General features: G+C 32.8%; 2 protein-coding genes across 5 annotated transcripts in view; one reads left to right on the top strand and one right to left on the bottom strand.

The window, feature by feature from the left end:
* The window catches only part of LOC148619386 (uncharacterized), a 34,196-nt gene extending 23,640 nt beyond the window's left edge, over positions 1 to 10,556 (top strand). For both annotated transcript variants that reach the window (XM_088579232.1, XM_088579233.1), the window contains one exon: positions 5,338 to 10,556. In XM_088579232.1, the coding sequence (XP_088435358.1) occupies positions 5,338 to 6,986 (1,649 nt within the window). In that variant the 3' untranslated portion in view covers positions 6,987 to 10,556. The remainder of the gene's footprint in view (positions 1 to 5,337) is intronic.
* Positions 10,557 to 14,001: 3,445 nt separating this feature from the next.
* LOC148619387 (uncharacterized) lies at positions 14,002 to 20,000 on the bottom strand. Of its 3 annotated transcripts, none has more exons than XM_088579234.1 (2): positions 19,891 to 20,000; positions 14,002 to 15,096 (listed from the first exon to the last, which is right to left on the bottom strand). In XM_088579234.1, the coding sequence occupies exon 2, from the start codon at positions 15,078 to 15,080 to the stop codon at positions 14,079 to 14,081; it is 1,002 nt and encodes a 333-aa protein (XP_088435360.1). In that variant the 5' UTR covers positions 15,081 to 15,096; positions 19,891 to 20,000; the 3' UTR covers positions 14,002 to 14,078. The 3 variants fall into 3 exon arrangements, with proteins under 3 accessions (XP_088435360.1, XP_088435362.1, XP_088435363.1); XM_088579236.1 differs by lacking the exon at positions 19,891 to 20,000 and adding an exon at positions 19,700 to 19,837; XM_088579237.1 differs by lacking the exon at positions 19,891 to 20,000 and adding an exon at positions 19,515 to 19,675.
* Positions 20,001 to 20,375: the final 375 nt, after the last annotated feature.

Consider the following 20,375-nt stretch of genomic DNA (forward strand, 5'->3'; position numbering starts at 1 on the left):
ATCACTGTGATGCTATATTTTTTTACTAGGATGCTATCTGAAAAGAACATCTCATAGGGTTCAATGCAAATGTGATGCTATAATTTATAGATGCAAGATGCTATATTGGAATTCAGGAGTTACCAGTATGCTATCTGTAAATCTTAGGGAGAACACTGCCTGGAAGAAAAAAAAACTGAATACAACTTGGTCTGCAGTTTTCTAATAACTGTAGAAAATCTGGATCAAAATAAATAAAAAACCAGACTTACAAGCCCTATTGAATCAAGAGTATGTACTCAGTTCAGCTGTGTTAGTTGGCATGTAGAATTTTACTACAAAGCATGTTGATACTTAGTGTAACTGTGCAGTTTTCATGAGCTAATTAAATTTTGCAGGTTTTATTTGGAAACACGTTTATATGAGTTTCTTGTATCAAATTTCCAAATTATCAAATTATTGTTAAAAAATATGAATAAATCAGTTTGCTGACATAGCTGTATTGAATAATGGAAATGTCATAACTTCTACCATTAAACAGATATACATTATTGTTTTTTATGAACCTTAAAAGTTTGCAAATTTGTCCACAACATTATAGACCCTTTTGTCTTAACTTGGGGATGGGGTGGGGTAGTCAATGAGCATGCATGCTGTATTTCCACGAGGTGGAGCTTTAGTTGGAACAAAGGAATTTTCCTCGTTGAAGTTTATTGGACATGTACAAAGACTGCAGTTAAGACAAGAGGATTTTTACAATGAAATAACCATGGTTCTTTGATTAACAATTATTAAATGCTTTTCAAAGCCTCATTTATATTGATATATTATTGATAAGTCTTTTCTGCAATATTTTTGATGCCTTTTGTTGAAACCTAGTCAAGCCAGATTTTTAATTTTTTTTTTTTTGCATGATAACAAGTTTTCTGATTTTTAAAATACAATTTTCAAGGCATGGAAACATTTTTGTGGATGTAATGGTGAATGATGAATGAGTTTACATATTTTAAATGATGATAAAATGTTGGCAGTTTTTAAAATTTTTATTTGTTGTTTATAGATGAATAATTTGAAAGTTTGCAATACAAATATTTTGTTATGCATCAAAGATGTAAAAAAATTACTTTGTATTCTTTTGTTATTGATTGTAATTTTTGATTTTTGTGAATAAAAATTTTAGTGCATAGTCTTTTTCTTTTAAACTGCCAATATTTTATTGTTTACCACATGTTATTTGTTGTTGAATCTGAATGTGTTGCAGGGGAATTATATGTGAAAGGTATTCAAGTTATCAGCTTCTCCACCAAGCACACTATATTTGAGGGTAGAGTGAAGACTGATTGGCTCGAAGTCAGAGTAATGTGTTTAGTGCATGCCTACATGTGGTCTGTTTTTCTGCCTGTGAGCTGGCACAAAGATCCAGCTCATCGTGTTAGACTTGTGCAGTGTATTTCCTGTTGGATTGGTCAATCATTGTCATACTGAAATGCATGAAATATGTACCTGCCAAAGGATGGTTGACCATAATCAATCAATCAACTCAAGTTATCATGTCTGTCTCATAGTATTTTCATGAAAGTCTAGTAGGAAAAAAAAACTTTTTGTTGATGGAATGATATTTAAAATAAGGCTTCTAATTATCTCAATGGTTGTGACTGATGGATTTTGGTTGAATTACTTGCCCTTTACAGGGCAGTTGAAGTCTTCTTGGTTCTTAAGTGAACAAATGGTGGAATGAATTTATAGTTGGTTTCAGTCTGTATGACCAGGGTAGCAAGTAGGAGAGTAAGAACAAGAATAATAGCAGTTATGAAATCCATACAGAAATATTACAGTGAACCAAATATGGCTAGATGTGATATTCTATGTAGATCTTCACAACTGGCATTCTGCTTATTGATAGATTTAATGATGTCATTGGAAATTGCCATTTTTTTTTCAACTATCTTAGTTGAAGCCAGAGAATAATTATAGACAAGAAGGTGTTTTATGTATAACAACTAGAAATAGATTAGTGGTGCATTGATTTTATAGGTCCATCTTTCTAGACTGGATGTGTAATGGTGTACTGATGTCTGTCCCTCAGTTGATAACACGTTGCACTTGAATTCAAAAATTGTTTATGTCTATTTTTTTTATAAATTTCAAATTTTACATTATCAAGTTATGGGACTTTACTTTTTTAAAAAATTTGTTTACTTCTTTTATGGTCTGATGTATCATGTCAGATCCATTCTTTACCGTGTAATGAAATTGATGTATATTTGTTGGAGGACAGTCTAATCGAACAGTTCTCTCAATCACCATAAGTAAATCATAAAAATATCTTGTAAGTATAAAGATTATTTTTAAAGGGATTGGTGTATTGTCTGATAATGGCACAGCTCTTTATTGGTCTTCAGTTTATCTATTTGTAATCTTATATATTTACGTTTGGATTGATTTGGCATACCTGCTGTACTTTAACAGGACAGTTCTATGAAGCTTTTTGTCGTTTCAGGTAACACCATCATGAAATTTTACATTTACATTAGAAATTATCTTGATACAGGTACATCATCTATGTCAATTTATTTTCCGAACTAAAACATGTTAAGTTATGAATCACATTTCAGTATTCAGGTACAATATGTGAACATTTTAGAGTGAAATAAAGTAATGAAACATTTTTACAAAAGAGCTGTAATTTGTCTATACAAAAAATGTTTGAGTATTGCAGGGGTACAAATTCTTCAGTGTTGTTGGACATGCTGAATTGATGAAAGCAAACTTCATACTATAAAGACTGTACATTAACTTCTGACATAAACACTATAATAATTCATTATACAGTTGAGCATTTATATAACATTCAGTTTCAACAAAAGCTTATTACATTATCAAAAAAAGTGATTGTATAATGTTAAAGCAACAAGGTTTTCTTGTCTGTAGTCGTGTGTCCACTCATAATTTAACCTATATGTAGGAGTCTGTATGAAATTTTAATTCAAGGTCCCATACATAAAAAGGAATTTGCCATTGTGACCTTAGCAGTGATAGAATGAAAAGAATTTTTGTTGTTGAAATTATCTATTTGTTGACTGATTGTCTGTCTTTATGTAATTGTAAATGGTTTTGTAGATATACATGTATGTAGTGTTAATTATGTATTAAAAGGGGGATGCTTTAAAGTATATGTGCATCTGTTTTTAACTTGATTAGTTTAGATTTCACAGCAGCAGTAGGGTAAAATGGTTAAGAATGACAGTAATCCATCTGTATGCACATTTTGAATTATTAATACTCCCTAGGGGATATGTTATTTTACTTTTGTCCATCCATCCATATATTTTTGTAACAGTTTTCTCTGCAACTTCTTGTCACACCTGTCAACCACTCAGTGATTGTCAAGTTTTATATAGGTGACAACATTTCCCAGTTTGATGATTCAGTCACTATCCTAAAGTAAAATTGAGGGTTGAGGTTTATCAGTAGTAGGCATTGGATCTTTGATTTATTTTGCTACATGTCTCAATGCGAATGAGGTACATAGTGATAGTATCTGTCCTTGTCCATTAGTTCTTGTGAATGCAGCTCATTTGAAACCACTTTTCAGATTTATTCCTTTTTGGTAGGATTTATCATTATGAAGTTTAGAAGTGCATACTTTTAAAACCATTTTGATTGAGAAAAAAAAATATGTACGAATTAAGGGACTTTTTGGGATGCATCTCCTGTGAAACTGCTGGGTTATTTCTTTTTGTTTTGTAGAATATTACATTGTATGAAGTGTATACGAGCAGAATTCATCACCATTTTAATGGAACAAATTTTGTAGGAGTGTTGGGATGTAGGAAATTTCATATTTTATCAGCTAGGGTGCATATGGCTTCATGGTGTAGTAATCTTGTATCTAAACTAACTTTACTGGACATAACTCATATTCTGTACAGTATTTTGTTATAGTCCAACACCACACCTTTTTTATTACTTTTTCAACAACTTGTAAATCATTTAAAAGGAAGAGTTGTCACTAAGTATCTTTTGTTGTTGCTTACATTGATATGTAAGAAACACAACACTTCATTAATTTATGTCAATCTGATCAGTGGAACCAGTGATGAATTCAGAAATCAGTGATTTCCAGTTTTTTTTCTATTTAATCGACCAAACTTAAATCATAAGGGGAGATTCCCCCTTTTTCTCCTTAAATCTGCATATGGAAAGCATTAAGTAGCAGTCTTTGTAAGAATCATGCAAATTCTATGATATGTGATGCACCCCAAAAAAGACTACACATTTTTATTTTTGATATTAATTTTCTTTATAGGTCTATATGATCTGTCCACTCTTAGCAGACAATTCACATTGAAAATCCAATGCTTTCTATTGTATTTTAGTGTCATTTATAGAGTTATCTCCCTTAATTTTTAATTCTGCAGTACATTTTATATAGTTTAAATCACTTTTACAAACAAGGGTCATATGAAAATCTGCATGTTATTTTCTGTTTACTTAAGCATTGTTAAACAAAATTTCAAAAATAAAAATATGTAGGACTTCCAACCATGTATCACATTTTGCATGATTCTTAGATGGATTGCTACTTAGATATAATTTTCCGTCCTTTGCTGCTTTTTTGCTGATCATATAAAGTGTCAGTGATCTTTTATACACATATGTAATGATTGACATTATATCCACATATGTATAATAAACTATTCTGATTTTGTCCATGGATGCTTGAGATGAGAAAACATTGCTGACAACAATTGAATACATCAATAAATAAAAAAAAAGATTACCTAAGACAAAATTCATAGTAATGTTTAAAAAGAGATACAACAATTAATACCTTTAAACACAGTTTTGGAGGGTTCAATGGAAATCATTTTAAAATTTGGTCATAATATATGTAAAATTATCCAGAGATTTTGAAGGAAGAACCACACTATTATATATTCATTTTTAACCTAGTTTTGAACAAAATTACCAAAATTTTCAAAAACAATAGAGGGATCCCAACTCCTAGAACTCCTCAGAGATCAGCAACTGTAAACAGGATTCAACAGATCCTAAGAATTGTAAAGTACAGTTAACAGAAACAGTTTGGTACTAACAAAAACGAAACTAATGAAACACTCTGTAAGGCATTATTTATCTAGTAGGGTTGGATTTCTTTATTTTCAAAACATATCCTTGCTTACATGTCTTTTAACAAGGAAGAGAAGATGGAGTCTGTTTAAAAAAACCTGTGTGTCTTCATTAAAATTATATTTTACATATAGATTTGAAACTGATTGTTGCATAGTTTGTGATTTGGGAATCTGGATATAAATACAGATGACTATTTTACATTTTTTCTGTGTTCTATTTCAGATGATGATGATGATCAAATGGAAGATAGAGTGAAGAAAGCAGACAAAAATCAAGATTCTGAGTCACATGATTTCTTTGGTGCATCATTGGTCAAAGCAGCACTAGGTAGATCTACAAAATATCAACAGTTAGTAGATACAGGTACAGATGAGGAAAAGGAGAAAAAACCACCACAAGTACCTTCAGAATCTCAAGTTAAATTAGACTCCAGTTCTTCTTATGCTGAAGATGATCATCCTGGTGGAGTAAGTGAGGATAAATCAGCTGATTTTCGATATCAAGAATTGGATGATGAGTATGGAAGCAGACCTGTTGCTATCAAATCAAGTTCAGAAACATCTAACCGACGTCCTCAAGCTAGAAAGGAATCTGATAATTCTATACCTGTTCAAACATCAGACCCTATTGTGGGTCATGAATATGGCATACGACCTCTGTTAGATGATGATGAACTTGAAGATGATGATCGTGCAGGTCAGCACCATGGTGAAAGAGATGTGAACGACAATAGTACACCTAGCAGTAGTACTGTATCACCATTGGCAGGTTCTAGTCCTGCTCTTTCACCAACAGTTGATCCATTTGTTTCTGCTCCATTTCGAAGAAAACCATCGAAGAAGAAAAGATCAACTGGAAGTGCTCCAAGTAGGAGTCATAAACCTACTCCAGAGACTTCTGACATTTTCTCAAAAGCTCCATTTAAGCCAGCTTTTCTATCTAAATCCCAGCACTCAACAGGAAGTCCACTTTTAGATTCTAACAATGCTAGTCCAGACATTGATGATCCGTTCGGTAATGCTCCTTTTGTAAGAAGGACCACACCAGCACCATTGAATGCTGGTAATGCAAAACATTTTGTTTCATCTGTGATGACAACGACATCTCCAGTAGAACAAACAATAATTCATAGCAACTTAACAGAGCGAGCTTCTGGTGATCAAAAACAGAACAAAGATGTCCGTGTTGTTAAACCTGAGACTACTTTTATTCCCTATACTTCTCCTGTGCCATTAGCAACTACTATTACTAAGTCAGACATATTTGGCTCCGTGCCATTTCCAAATGTTGTTAGTAAACCTAATAGAGATGATTCTAAAAAGTATCCCAAATCAAGTGGATATACCAGCACCCCTGCCAAACCAAAGACCAAATCTCAAAATTATCAACCCTTGTCAGATGATGATTCTGACCATCATTTAGAGACAGCTTATTTACAGCAACGCCAGGGTCAGGAAGCTTCACTTATTGTTAATGTTCATAGTGATAAAGAAGATGAAGACTTTGATGATGATGATTGTGAGTTGAATTCCAGTACAAGTTCTAAACATTCCAAATCTAAAGTTAAGGGCCGTTCTAGTCCAAGGGAAACTGTGGGTTTCTCTAATATGAGCTTCAATGATGATGATGATGAAGGACAATCCCAGCATTCCATGAACCAATCTGTAAATTCACTGCAACCATCAAGTATACGTCACCCTGCATTTTCAAAGGAACCAAAATATGCCGTTGCTATAGCTTCATCTGAAGCTTTGAAAGTAAATAGTACTACAAGTTATGATACATTTACGTGGCCACGTAAACATAAAAAGTCTATGGCAACTAATGAACCATTTAGTTCAAAGAAAAAAATTGATATATTGTCAAAATAATGATAGTTAAGGCTTACAGTTGGTAATAAATGATGAATGAATGTTGGTTAAATAGCATGATATATTGTTATTATAGCAGGTAATAACTTTCTATTCTGAATTTTCATAGTTGTAAAAGCTGTTGTTTTTTTTCCCAAACTTTCACAGTTAAATCATTTAACTTCCACAATATTTAAACAGTATTTTTAAAGTTTACTGTATTTGTACACTTTGTTTGCTTTTACTTTTGCTTAAATGCTTTAACTTTAAAATGGTATTTCATATTTTTTAGCCTCATTTTAGCGCAAATTAAAGACAATTTTATCTTAGGAAATAATACATCAACTTTGCTGCATCACTGTTTCTGTCAATTAATTATTTAAGAATTATGAGAGAGACCTGTACATTCTGAAAAAAATGTAATTATATCAAAGTAATGAGTTGATGGCAAATTTGAATCATCTTGGGCATCCCATTGCCCATCAGAATTTATGTCAATTATCTTAACTCCCGATAGATGGATTTTAAAATTTATCATTTGGCTTTATATAGACAGCACATTCATTGTAAGTGATTTTGGTTGCTGTCTGTTTGTAAGGGTTGGGGTATACACAAATTTTTGTTTTATTTTAGTCCTATATAACATTTTTAATTCAATTTTTTTGTTTAAAAAAATCCCACTCTGTCTAAATGGTTTCTTGCATGTTTTTTCATCAACATTCCTTAGAGTTGTATTGTCAGCTTTATTGAAATATCTTGGAAGGTTAATACAAGTACAAACTTGCATATATATATATATATATATGTTATTAATGTGCAACATAATTTTTAACTTTTTTTTTGTGATCATCATGGTATGTTGCTGTCATCGTTTTCTGTATTTGGTTTTCATACAGGAACTTGATTTTTGGATCTTAATTTTACAACCAAAGTATATTACCACAAGAAAAAAGTTAGGATTTAATCTATTTAGAAATTAGGGCCTTAAACAAACTTTTTTTATAAAAATATTATAAAATTTTGTATAAATTGCCCAAATGTTGACCACTAACAGTTGGTTTTCTTTTCAGTCTTTACTTTTTGGTATTCTTTGATGTGTTGAATTTAAACATATATTAAGATTTTAGGCTCAGTTTCCTAGTTGGTCCAAACTGGGATTCAGTTATAATTTCTACCAAAAAAATGGATGTATGGGATTTTTTTATGTGCTGAATCTGACTGTGTTTTTAGACTTTAAATTTTAAGCCCTGTTTCAAGTTGGTCCTCCAAGACTTAAGAGGCATGAGATCCCAAAATTAAACTTTATTTGATTTTAAAACTGAGTTCTTGGGATTCTTTATATTGTTTAATTATAAGTTTGATTTTTGACAGTAATTGTTGAAAGTCCAATTTTTTATTTTGAAGTCCTTTGACAACGTTCAGTGTAAGGAAACTGCTTTGTAAATTATTTTTAAATCAATCCAAGTTCAGAGCTGCATTACGGTTGTATGCTGTCGTATCAAGCTGCACCCTATGTAGCAATTTATTCACAGTATACTCCATTGTTTAGTTCGATTCTAGTCACAGGCATATTTCTCCAGAGTACTGTGGTAAAGGGTACATATGATGATAGTTTTATTTTTTGCATTTAAATGTTTATTTATTGACGTTGAGGTTATTAAACTCTGTACCTTAAAATAAAATCTTTCCACACAGATTTTTTCAGGATTTAAGGTTTTGTGTGGTTGTCAGGTTCAGGTTCAAAGGGCATAAAACTTAGATAAAATTGTGGAAGATGTCTGCCTTTCTTTGTTTAATATGTGTAAAATACAGAGCTTTTGTGGTTTCATACAACTTAGGTGATACAAAATGTTATGTCATTTATACATTTGTAATACAAGATGTACTTTAGTTGGAACTATTTTTCATGACATCAGAACAATAAAATACAGGAAATTAATGTGATGTTATCCCAAATGAATAGTACATGACAACACCTACTATAGTATATCTGAAGTCTTGGAACTATTTTTAACTAGAAACTACCAATTTTGATATAAATCATTTTAATTTTTAAATATTTTTGCAATCTTACTGATGGTTAAATTCTAGGTTGATTTATTTCATACATTTGCATGTAAGAAAAACTATATGTATAGAGTGGACAGTTTCATACACCTGTATGTAACATATTGTATTAACTGTTGGTTTGAGCTGACCCGATACAACTTATTGTGTGCTTGAATAATATTTAGTTTGATCAGATAAAAGAGGGCAAATTTTATATCAAAGATTTAAAAATGCATTCATTGGGAAAAAAATTGAGCCGATCAGTTTTAGTGTCTTTGAGAATGGTTTCTGTTTCCAAAACATTTTGTCTGGTTATACTGTAAAGGTAGTAGGATTTTTCACCCTTTACACTGTGAAATGTAACGGAATATTTGGGGTCATATACTCAATCATTTGCAGAGTGCAGCAAGCAGCAACATTTTTTTTTTTGGGGGGGGGGTTAATATTTTGAAAAGAAAAAAAAATATATCTTTTATTTTGTGGGGACATCTCCCCACCACTCTGAAAAAGCCACATTGGATTCACATTAATGGCTTGGCATATTTGTCAGAGAAAATTATGTAATTAACAAAAATTTAAAACTCAAGGGAAAAATTTTTAATGTTTTATTTATTTTAGATAGACAAAATACTTTTCTAATGTGTAATTAGGTTCTTGTCACAGGGTCCAGTCATAAAAAAGAGGATACAATTTCTTACTAATACTGAAGAAGTTTAAGAATGATATGTTGTTTTACTTGTGAAAGTATTTTTTGAGTGAATTATTTATGCAATTTGGAAAAGTTTTTATATTTTTAATTTAAGCAAACGAAAGGAATTTTTCATCTGGAAAAAATCAGAAGATTATTTGTGTTTTGAATGCTTGTAGGATTACCTTAGGTTCTTTTCAGTCGAATCCACTGCATAAGATGATTTTGTGATCAAAATGTGTATTTGAATGCACAGGTCTGTAAAAAAGTTGAATTTGCCTTACTTTTACTCTGAATAGCACCTGAATAATGTTTAAGAAGAAATATTGGAAATTTACGACTAAATGTTATAGCGATATGAAATTATTTTTAGTGGTTTAAGATTCAATATCAAGGTCTTATTACTAGTATTAGAAAGAAAAATCCATTAGTATGAATAATCATCTTGAATAAAACAGAACTTGGAGTGAAATTACTCTATGAACTCCTCATACTAATATGTGTGTACAAGTTTTTAAGAACAAACAAGTATTTTAGAATGGCCATAGGCTAATGCTGAAAGAACAAACAAGTATTTTAGAATGGCCATAGGCTAATGCTGATCGTAGACCCTTTTTCCTGAATTAGATAATCAATGTGACTTTTGAACATTTAGTAATATTCACATCAGTGCATTTCTAAGGTATCCAATACAAACAGTCAACAAATAGAAATTGCAGTACTGTGGTGTATAAATGAGAACAAGCTGAAATTTTGTTTTTGTTGTAATTTATAAATGATTGTTTTGTACAGTTTGTTAATTGGCTAGAAAGATATGTTGGTTATTAGCATATTAAATTAATACAGTCTTATCATTTCTGTTTAAATCTTATTTGGTCATCTTCAGTTATCAGCAAATACTAGAACTGATGGATATCACATCCACCCTTGTATATATCTTGGTTTTGTTTTAATCTTTACTTGAACCAAGAGATCCACCCTAAAACGTGTTAATTGGATTACCTCCCTTTCTACTCATCTCGCGCGCACACACACACACTTAATTTATATTTACCTTATATACCCAACCTGTAGAAAAATATCCACCCAGGGTAATAATTATCTTGCTTCAGTAGTCAATGGAAGAATGGATATGATGTAACGCAATGAATTGTCCAAAACAGCAAAATACGTTCAGAGGTCACCAAAAAGTCTTCAACAAATGTAAAAACTCTAGGTCCCAGTAACAAAGTAAATGACTGACGGCAATTTTAACTGAACCATGATAATTCTTTAAAATCTAACTAGAAAAAAATGTAACGACACAATCTGCGGTATGTTTAAACTAGTTTTATTCAACCTTCAATCACCCATTTCATGTAATTAAAGGTTAAAATAAACTGAAGCAAAACAAGAGGCTCCCAGGAGCCTGAATTGTTCACCTTGTAAAAAAAAGTCATTTTCCCCTTTCAAGGTCAGTAACTCTTACAAGGAGTCTGAAGACTTGTGTAGTCCTAATAATATGGATCATTTTAACTATTGAAAGAATTTGGAATAACCTAACGGTTTTGGAGATATATGTGAAAAACTACTGTCTGACCCCTATGTTCTATTTTTAGTAATGGCGGCCATGTTTTCGACGGATCAAAAATCTCCACATCAGTTCTATGCAGTATATCCCAAGGAACATTCATACCAAGTTTAGTTCCAATTGGTCTAGTAGCGTCAGAGGAGAAGATTTTTGACAGAAATATCATTAAAAATAGCAAAAAACATTGAAAAGGGGCAATAACTCCAACATGGCTTAATAGATTATAATAAAAATTTAACCGCAGATAGACCTCATCATGCTGAACACTTTTATCCCCTGTCAGAATTTGGCTAAACCGCTGTGGAGATGTATGCATTAAACTACTGTCCGACCCCTATGTTCTATTTTTAGTAATGGCGGCCATGTTTTTTCGAAGGATCAAAAATCCCCACATCAGCTCTATGCAGGAAACCCTAGGGAACACTCATACCAAATTTGGTTCCTATTGGTAAAGTAGTGTCAGAGAAGAAGATTTTTGAAAGAAATAACATGAAAAATAGCCAAAAAATGTTGAAAAAGGGCAATAACTCCAACATGGCTTAGGTCTCACTAACCACTTTCGAATGAAATGGCCACCCCCCTATGTAGTACCAAAAACACACTGAACCTAGACATATGCATTGTAAGTGCATAATTTGTGTGTATTATGATTAAAAGTAGTCAAATTAAAGCTGAGCCAGGTGAGCTAAAAATGTGGATTTTCATTACTATTTATTCAAGTAAATTTTGTGAAGAATTTCTGCAATCATCATACCATTAGTAATGATTTTGAAGGCATTATTTTCCAAACTTTGCAATGGTATGCAACTTTAAGATGTCATTTGTCCTGGGAATTCACAGTGAAACTTCGAAAATTACTTCTTTAACATGTAAAATAATGGAAACGTTAGAAGTGGTTAGTGAGACCTTAATACATTAACAAGAAAATTTGACCGCAGATAGATCTCATCATGCTGAACACTTTTATCCCATGTCAGAATTTGGCTAAACCTAACAGTTTTGGAAAAATAAGTGAAAAACTATTGTCTGACCCCTATGTTCTATTTTTAGTAACGGCGGCCATGTTTTCATCTGATCAAAAATCCCCACTACAGTTCTGTGCAGGATACCCCAATGAACATTCATAACAAGTTTGGTTCGAATTGGTCAAGCAGATTCAAAGGAGAAGAGTTTTGAAAAATTGTTAACGACGACAGACGCCAAGTGATGGCAATAGCTCACATGGCCTTTGGTCAGGTGAGCTAAAAAGGCTTTGCTGAACGCAGCCTGTTGACCACTGTTCCTTTGGGGCAAGTGTGGACTCAATATTAGTTTTATTTTGACACAATATTGCACAAGGTTTAAAAATTCAATTTAAGTACAAATGAATCCAATAGAAAAATTTCATAAGGCACCAAAAATTAAAGAGAAGATATTTTGGGACGTGGCCCCCTTTGGCCTTTAGTAAGAGATATCTGAAATTTATCTGATTGAAAAATGCAGGCAGATTTTCACGAGGAATCTTAATTTAAAAAATTCAAAATCAGACAAAAATAAAAGAGAAATCTGGACCCCTTATTGAAACACGTAAGAGAAATCTGAAATCGGACTGAAAAATGCAAGCAGGGATTTTCATGAGGAATCTAACAAAATAAAACAGACCAAAAATAAAAATCAGTTTTTAGGTGAGGCCCATAAATGCTATTTGAAATATGTTAATTATTCTTAAACAGAATTTAATAAGAAACAAACTAAAAAAAGAATTGTCAAAATTGAATGAGAAGTAAAACTTTTACATTAATTTCAAATAAACACCCATTTTACCCCTTTTTGCAGATGGTAAGGGCCATTAGTTTCATTTTAGTAGCAAGCTTTCTACAGCAGCAAGTACCAATATATCATTTGGTTCATATCAACTGACATTATCGCATGGAAACTAAAAAAAAATAACAACACTGCTGACGACATGACATCATAACAATAAAAATATCCCAATAAGTCTATGTGGCAGCTATTTTACAGGATAGGAAAGTCAAAGCTAATTTATTTTTCTCATTGCAAATTGCCTTTTTCACACTATTGTCTTTCCATGCAGTGTGTTAGTAACCAAGCTGTTACAATGTGACCGGTATGACGCTAATGGTGAAGCTGTGTATGGTTATAAAGTCAAAGAGTTAATCTGTTCGCTGACAACAGGAATGGAAGAAAAAAATGTTCCATTAAACATAGGCATGAACATTTCATAAGCATCAAATCAATTTAATAATTTTGCATACATAATGGAGGCGTGGATCCAAGGATGGGCATTGCCAGGCGTACGCCCCCTATAAATCGGTAAAAAAAACATGTTTGCATGAAATCTCAATTTTTCACCACAAGTTTCACCCAATAATTTTTTTTGCCTTGCTTTGCACGTGGCATTTAATTCAATTAACGCCCCCTAAACTCAAATTCTGGATCCGCACCTGTAATGCAATAATGATATGTGATGACATGATTAGAACTCCTATGGTGTTATAAGCATTCACAGAGTGTAGTTGACTGTTGTTAATTTGAGCAGTGCTAATATTCTGCACAATGTTACTGCCCTTCCCAAGTACAGGGTCAATACAGAAAAAAATGAATTTAGTCAGTCTGGATAGTTTGACAATATGATTTCTACGTTTTTCTCTTTTTGTATCATCGTTTATCGTTTGATAAGTTTTTATATTCAATGGAATACAAATCAATAACCCTAATTAAAACATATATTGTACATGGGTATAAACAATTTATTGTATATATCGTATTGATTTAATTATCATTAAACTTGAAGCTGAAGTGTCATTTATTCCATTTGAAGTTGAATTTTAAGTGTTCCTTTTCTCCCTGCATGCTCTATGGCTGAAATAGCATCAGAAAATGGATATACCTTAGTGATTAGTTTATCTACATCAATCTTCCCGTCTTTCAGATAGTTAACAGCATCGGGGAAGGGGCCACATCTCGATCCAATTAAATTTATTTCCTTGACAACGAATGGAGATGTGTTGAATTCTGTACCACCTGAAGCACATGTCGTTTTTAAGACTACGGTCCCAAGAGGCCGTGTTATTTCGGCAGTAAACATTAGTCCACCCATATTGCCAGTGACCTCAATGCAAACATCAAACTGGTCCCTATACTTATTAGTAACTTCTTCCGATCCATCACTAAGAACCTTCTTTATTGAGTCTGAACACAGATTCATTTTGTTCCAGTGACGACCGAACAGAGTTACATCGCATTGCTGCTGAACCATCACTTCTGTAATCAACAGCCCCAGCTTTCCATCTCCTACGATGGCTACTTTGGATCCTTTTGTTACTAAACCTTGTTCTACAATCCTACAGGCTGCGGCCAGTGGTTCAATGAAACAGGCACTTTTGTCTGATACATTATCAGGAATAGTGATAAGATTCTGTACAGGCAACTTAAGGTATTCAGCATAAGTTCCATCTCTATTGACTATACCCATCACTGTTCTGTTTGGGCAGTGGTTTCTCTTTCTGTATGGGTCTGGACCATTGCAGATATCACAATCGTTGCAAATTGCATTTATTTCTCCTGCAACTCTCTGACCAACAGAAATGTCATATTTAGAATCACTGTTAATTTGTTCAACTCTGCCAACGAACTCATGCCCAACAATACCTTCAAATCCAGCGTATCCTTTAAGAATCTCCAAGTCAGTGTTGCAGATGCCCGCTCGTAATACTTTAACTAATGCTTCGCCAGGGCCTGGTTCAGGTACAGGGACTGTCTTAAGCTCCGGTTTTCCTACGGACGTCTTGAACACCACGGCTTGCATGGTTTGTTGTGGTTATCTGAAACATGTAAAAAACATAATTATAGTCAAACAAAAAGCTCCGATTAAGACACATACGATAGTTCCTTAATTGTAATTAACAAATAGACAAACGACTTGGGAACAAATTGCGATTTTGTTAATATTTCTGGTATGGCTTAGAGAACGCATACCTAGGTTGTTTGCACTTGATGTCATTCTAATTAGTTAGAGATGTTGCAATTCGTTTCGAACGTGTGAGAATATTTGTACAGTCAACAAACGTAATAATTCTCGACAAACGCCAACGAATAGTCGAATAATTTCTAGCTAATTATTATTTTGTTCATTCCCCTACCCCCCCAAAAAAACCATAACAAAAAAGAAGGGTTAAAGTAATGGATCAGCTACTGCTATGTGAATCGGGGGCCTTTTATCATGATTTCATTGATTGAATTTGGTCCTAGTATTTAGTAATGGAAAACTAACGAACTTTACAGCTATTTTTTTTAAACGCACAAAAACTCAATATTAAATGAAGACACTGCATGTGCTCCATTTTAATTCTGCAGAAGCCTAGTTACAGTCCATGGGCTTGGAGGGTCCACTGTGTACCCTCACTCATCAACTTTATGGTGATTTTTAGGTACATTTATACGTCCCATTACTGAATTAATTGGTCGCCAAAGAATATTCTCGGTTTCTTTTTAAGTATAAGCCTATATTTGTACCCCACTGGGTAAAAAAACCAAGATTTTTTTTACTCAATTGTTTGAGCGTCTAAACTTTCCTGGGATAGCATACGAGAACGAACTAATCAAATTTAGGTATCATCGTGTAGCCCAATGTCTCTGCTTTACAATGGTTTCAAGAAAGTTGTGGTAACACTTAGGGTTTTGCTGTAAAATGAAAAAAAATATGTACCCCTACCCCGCCAAAAAATCGTTTATATTTACATATTTTTCAATGTCAAAACCCCTAGAGTATTAATGCTTTAGTACTATCACAATTTACACTTCTGGGGTTCTTTTGGTGATTTTTGGTAATTTTCATAGTCAGAATTTAACAAAAAATGCAAAAAATAGGATTTTCGATTTATTGGTCAAAAGTCATATAAATTCAATTCAAAAAAATATTACTCAACTAAAACGTCGCAAAGTTGGTGTCATTGGATAGACAATTTAATTTTCTACATAAATGAACCACGAAAAACTACTTTTCAAAAAAGAATTTTCAAAAAATGTTAAAAACATTACCCCTACCCCTAGAAAACTAGTCTCAGAATCAAACAGAATTCTCATTCACAGCATACTGACATTGTAGAACTCATATTTTAGGCATCTATAATTAAGATAATGATGTTCCTCACATATCTGATCAATTAAGGTGCTTAGATTTTCCTTTTTTGGGTGACAAATACAATAAAATCGGAAAAAGAATTTTTCAGAATTTCAGAATGTTCTTCTATGTCACCGGATATTGTCTTTTTTTAGATTACTGTTGTTTAAACAAGCTTTTGTGTGATACGGTACATTAATATAGTGTCTTATCTTAAATGAGCCGATTATAGGTGAAATGGAAGGAAAAATGAATGTCTGAAAATTCCCCTGTTTATGAAAAACTCATTATTGTCACATTGAAACTGAAAAATACGAGCCTGAAATGATAAGATATGTTGAATACTTCGATAATTAAAACAATAGTATCCAACATGTCTATTGTACATGGTTAATCTGCAAAACAATTAACATTTTAGTTCATGTTGAGGCATTTTTTTCATGGGTAGGGGTGGCAATTTTTCACCTAACTTGACTTTGAAAAGTTCAAATATTTATTACTTGGGGTCATTTTGAAGCTAAGACACTATATTAATGTATCGTATCACACAAAAGCTTGTTTAAACTACGGTAATATGAAAAAAAGACAATATCGGGTGATATAGAAGAAAATTCTGAAATTCTGAAAATTCTCCTTTTTCTGATTTTATAGTAATTGTCACCCAACTAAAGGCTCAAGAGAGCCTGAATCGCTAACCTGGTTAACCATTTGCTTATTCCAAAAACTTGAGGAATGAGGCAGACTAAGTTAAAATTAACTTAATTGTCAAATGTAGTAAATGCTTTTAATGGCATTTTCATAAACTGGACCATAATTTTGCTAAAGGCAACATTTTTTAAATTATTTTCAAAAAATATGTCTTCTGACCACTTTATTCAGTTTTTAGTAGAGGTAGCTATATCTATTCATGAATTAAAAATCAGATGTCATAGCACAATATACTTATGAACCAATATGCTTATTTTCATTAAATGATCTAAAATGGTTTTAGAGAAGATTTTCAAAGTTGTACAAGTGTGAAAAAAATTTAAGAATTGTTTCAGGAGCCAAAACAACTACATCAGTAGACAACCGTTTTTAAAATATCAGCATTGGTAGGACTCATGATGTTGACCAATATTACCCCTGCAAAGCTTTTGCAAAAGGTAATGGTTTTTGAGTTACATGCAATATCAATATGCTTATAAGGCAACAGGTTTTGAATTATTTCCCAAAGAAAGATCTTCTGACCCCTATGTTTCATTTTTAGTAATGTCCCTATGTCTCATTTTTAGTAATGTCAGCTGTTTCTTATCATGGATTAAAAATCACATAAGTCAATTTGAACACATAGCCTATCGAACAAATATGCTAATTTTCATTGAATGATCGTAAGTGGTATAAGAGAAGAAGATTTTCAAAGGTGTACACATTTGGTTAAAAAAATTCAGAGGCTAAAACTCCTATTTCGGTTGACGAATTCCTTTGAAAATTTCAGCGCCAGTCCATTATGTTAAATACATAATTACCCAGCTAGAATTTTGTTCGTCAGTTAATTGCAAAAAAATTGCCTTGTGGTGCCCTTGTTCTATTTTTAGTAACAAAGCCTATGTTTTTTCATGGATAAAAAATTCTAAGTCATTTTGTGCGAGATATCCTATGGAACAAATATGCCAACTTTCATTGAATTCTCTCAATGGATTTTGAGAAGATTTTCAAAGTGACACAGGAAAAAAATGCCAAAAAAAACTGTTTTAGGGGCCGTAACTCCTACATCAGTTGATGAATCGTTTTGAAAATTTTGGCATACGTCCATCTCATGATGCTGAACAATATAACCTTGCCAGAAATTTGCTAATGGCAACAGTTTTTGAGTTATTTGCAAAAAACTGCCATCTGACCCCTATGTAATAGCGGCCATGTTTTTTTATGGATCAAAAATCCCAACGGTCATTTTGTGCAGAACACCCTAGTGAACAATGCTGCCAAGTTTAAAACCTGTCAGTCCAGTAGTTTCAGAGGAGAAGATTTTTGAAAATTTGTCCACGACGACGACAATGGACGCCAAGTGAAGGCATAAGCTTAAACTAAAAAGGAAAATCTAAGCACATTAATTGATCAGATCTGTTAGGAACATCATTATCTTAATTATAAATGCCTACAATATGAGTTCTACAATGTCAGTATGCTGTGAATGAGAATTCTGTTAGATATTTCTAGAGGTAGAGGTAATATTTTTAATATTTTTGACAATTCTTTCTTGAAAAGTAGTTTTTCGTGGTTCATTTGTGTAGAAAATCAAATTATCTATCGAATGATACCAAATTTTAGACATTTTAGTTGAGTAATAACTTGTGGTGTTGAAATTATGTGACTTTTGACTGAAAATTTGAAAATCCCATTTTTGCATTTGTTAAATTCTGACTACAAAAATCGCCAAAAATCATCAGAAGAACCCCAGAAGTGTAAATTGTGATAGTACGAAACGAAACAGATAATACCATAAAAGCCATTCTGTACTGAAGTATAAACACTCTAGGGGTTTTGACATTGAAAAAGATGTCAATTTAAGTGATTTTTCAGCGGGGCAGGGGTACATTTTTTTTCACTTTACCGCAAAACATTAAGTGTTACCACAACTATCTTGGTACCATTGTAAAGCTGGAACATTGTGCTACATGATAATACATGCATATGTCAGTTTTCTTCAGTCTGTAGAAAGAAGAAGTTCGTGGAATCAATAAACTTAAAAAATGATTTTTTGCCTCGAGATATAAAAAGTGGTAAAAAAATACAAAAATGCTTCACTTTATTTTTTGGTGACAAAAAGATTCGTAAATGACAGGTATAAGGGTACCTGAAAATCATATTTTGGTTGATGAGTGGGGGTGCATGGGTGGGGGAGGGGGTTATCTCAGCCCACGTACTATTATGTAGACTCTAAAAATTTCATGAGATTATATTTGAAGTACGGCACGTGTACACGGTTCTAAACGTGGAGAAAGCTTCAGTTGCATTTTTTTTTATCTACTACAATGTAAGAGGTTGGAATTCCGTTCCTCCATGGTACTCCAGAAAATAGTTGAGCATTGCTGTTCAGAGTATTTTTTATCTAATAGTAATATTGCCTATAGTATATACCAGTGACCAAGCAAAATAAAAGTTAGCCTCCCAAAACGGCATTTTTATTAGGGTTATGTTGGAGAATCAAGGTATTATAAAGGATCCTGATAAGGTAAGAAAACATTGAAATATGCTATTCTATCCAATGTCTTGGTAAGTATTCCGTTAGCAAGCCCACTACAAGTTCAAAATCTAGGATGTACCAGCAGAGCGGTTCTGTCAGCCAATGAGGTCATGGGAAGTTCAGCCGCTTCCTGGACCTAGTTTGTCTAGGCCCAGATTGACACAACGTATTATATATATGAATTTCTTTCTTTGAGTCCATTTAACAAACACGAATCTTACCAATAGTCAAATGTTATTTACGATAAATAAAAAACGGAATAAAACTTACCACGTAAGTTGAATTTCTAAGGTAGATAACTGCTTCTATCGCACTGTAACTATGAGGGTAGAGAGGGGGGAGTTTAGAAGGGATATTCGAACGGCAATCAAGAACACAATCCATGCACGGATTACGATTTAAACAAGGAAAATAAAAACAACTTGAAAAAACTTTTGTTTTTTGTTTTTGTATTTGTTTTGTTTTTGTTTTTTTTTGTGTTCATGCTGTTTTGGTTAAAACAAAAGTAAATTGCTTAAAAATCGGAGAATGGACAGAGTGCAGCAGGATAAGCGTCATTGTGGTAAGCGTACTCTGTTTTTCTAGTAACGCCAGACGAATTGCTAATAAAATGTAACTTCCTGGGTAGACGAAAGAGGAAAGGAAAACTGTGAACAAGAACATGGTAAACGAATTGGTTCTCATGGTGATCCCCTACAACAAACATCATAAACTGTAACAAGTAGCAAACCTTGTTTAATAGCTTTAAAAAGTTT

Source organism: Perna viridis, chromosome 4 (genome assembly GCF_037379345.1).
Source record: "Perna viridis isolate PV_CMFRI_1.1 ecotype Kerala chromosome 4, ASM3737934v1, whole genome shotgun sequence".
NCBI classification, from domain to species: domain Eukaryota; kingdom Metazoa; phylum Mollusca; class Bivalvia; order Mytilida; family Mytilidae; genus Perna; species Perna viridis.

Excerpts from the sequence above, each read along its gene's own strand:
- LOC148619387 (XM_088579234.1), bottom strand. The coding sequence starts at position 15,080 with ATGCAAGCCGTGGTGTTCAAGACGTCCGTAGGAAAACCGGAGCTTAAG.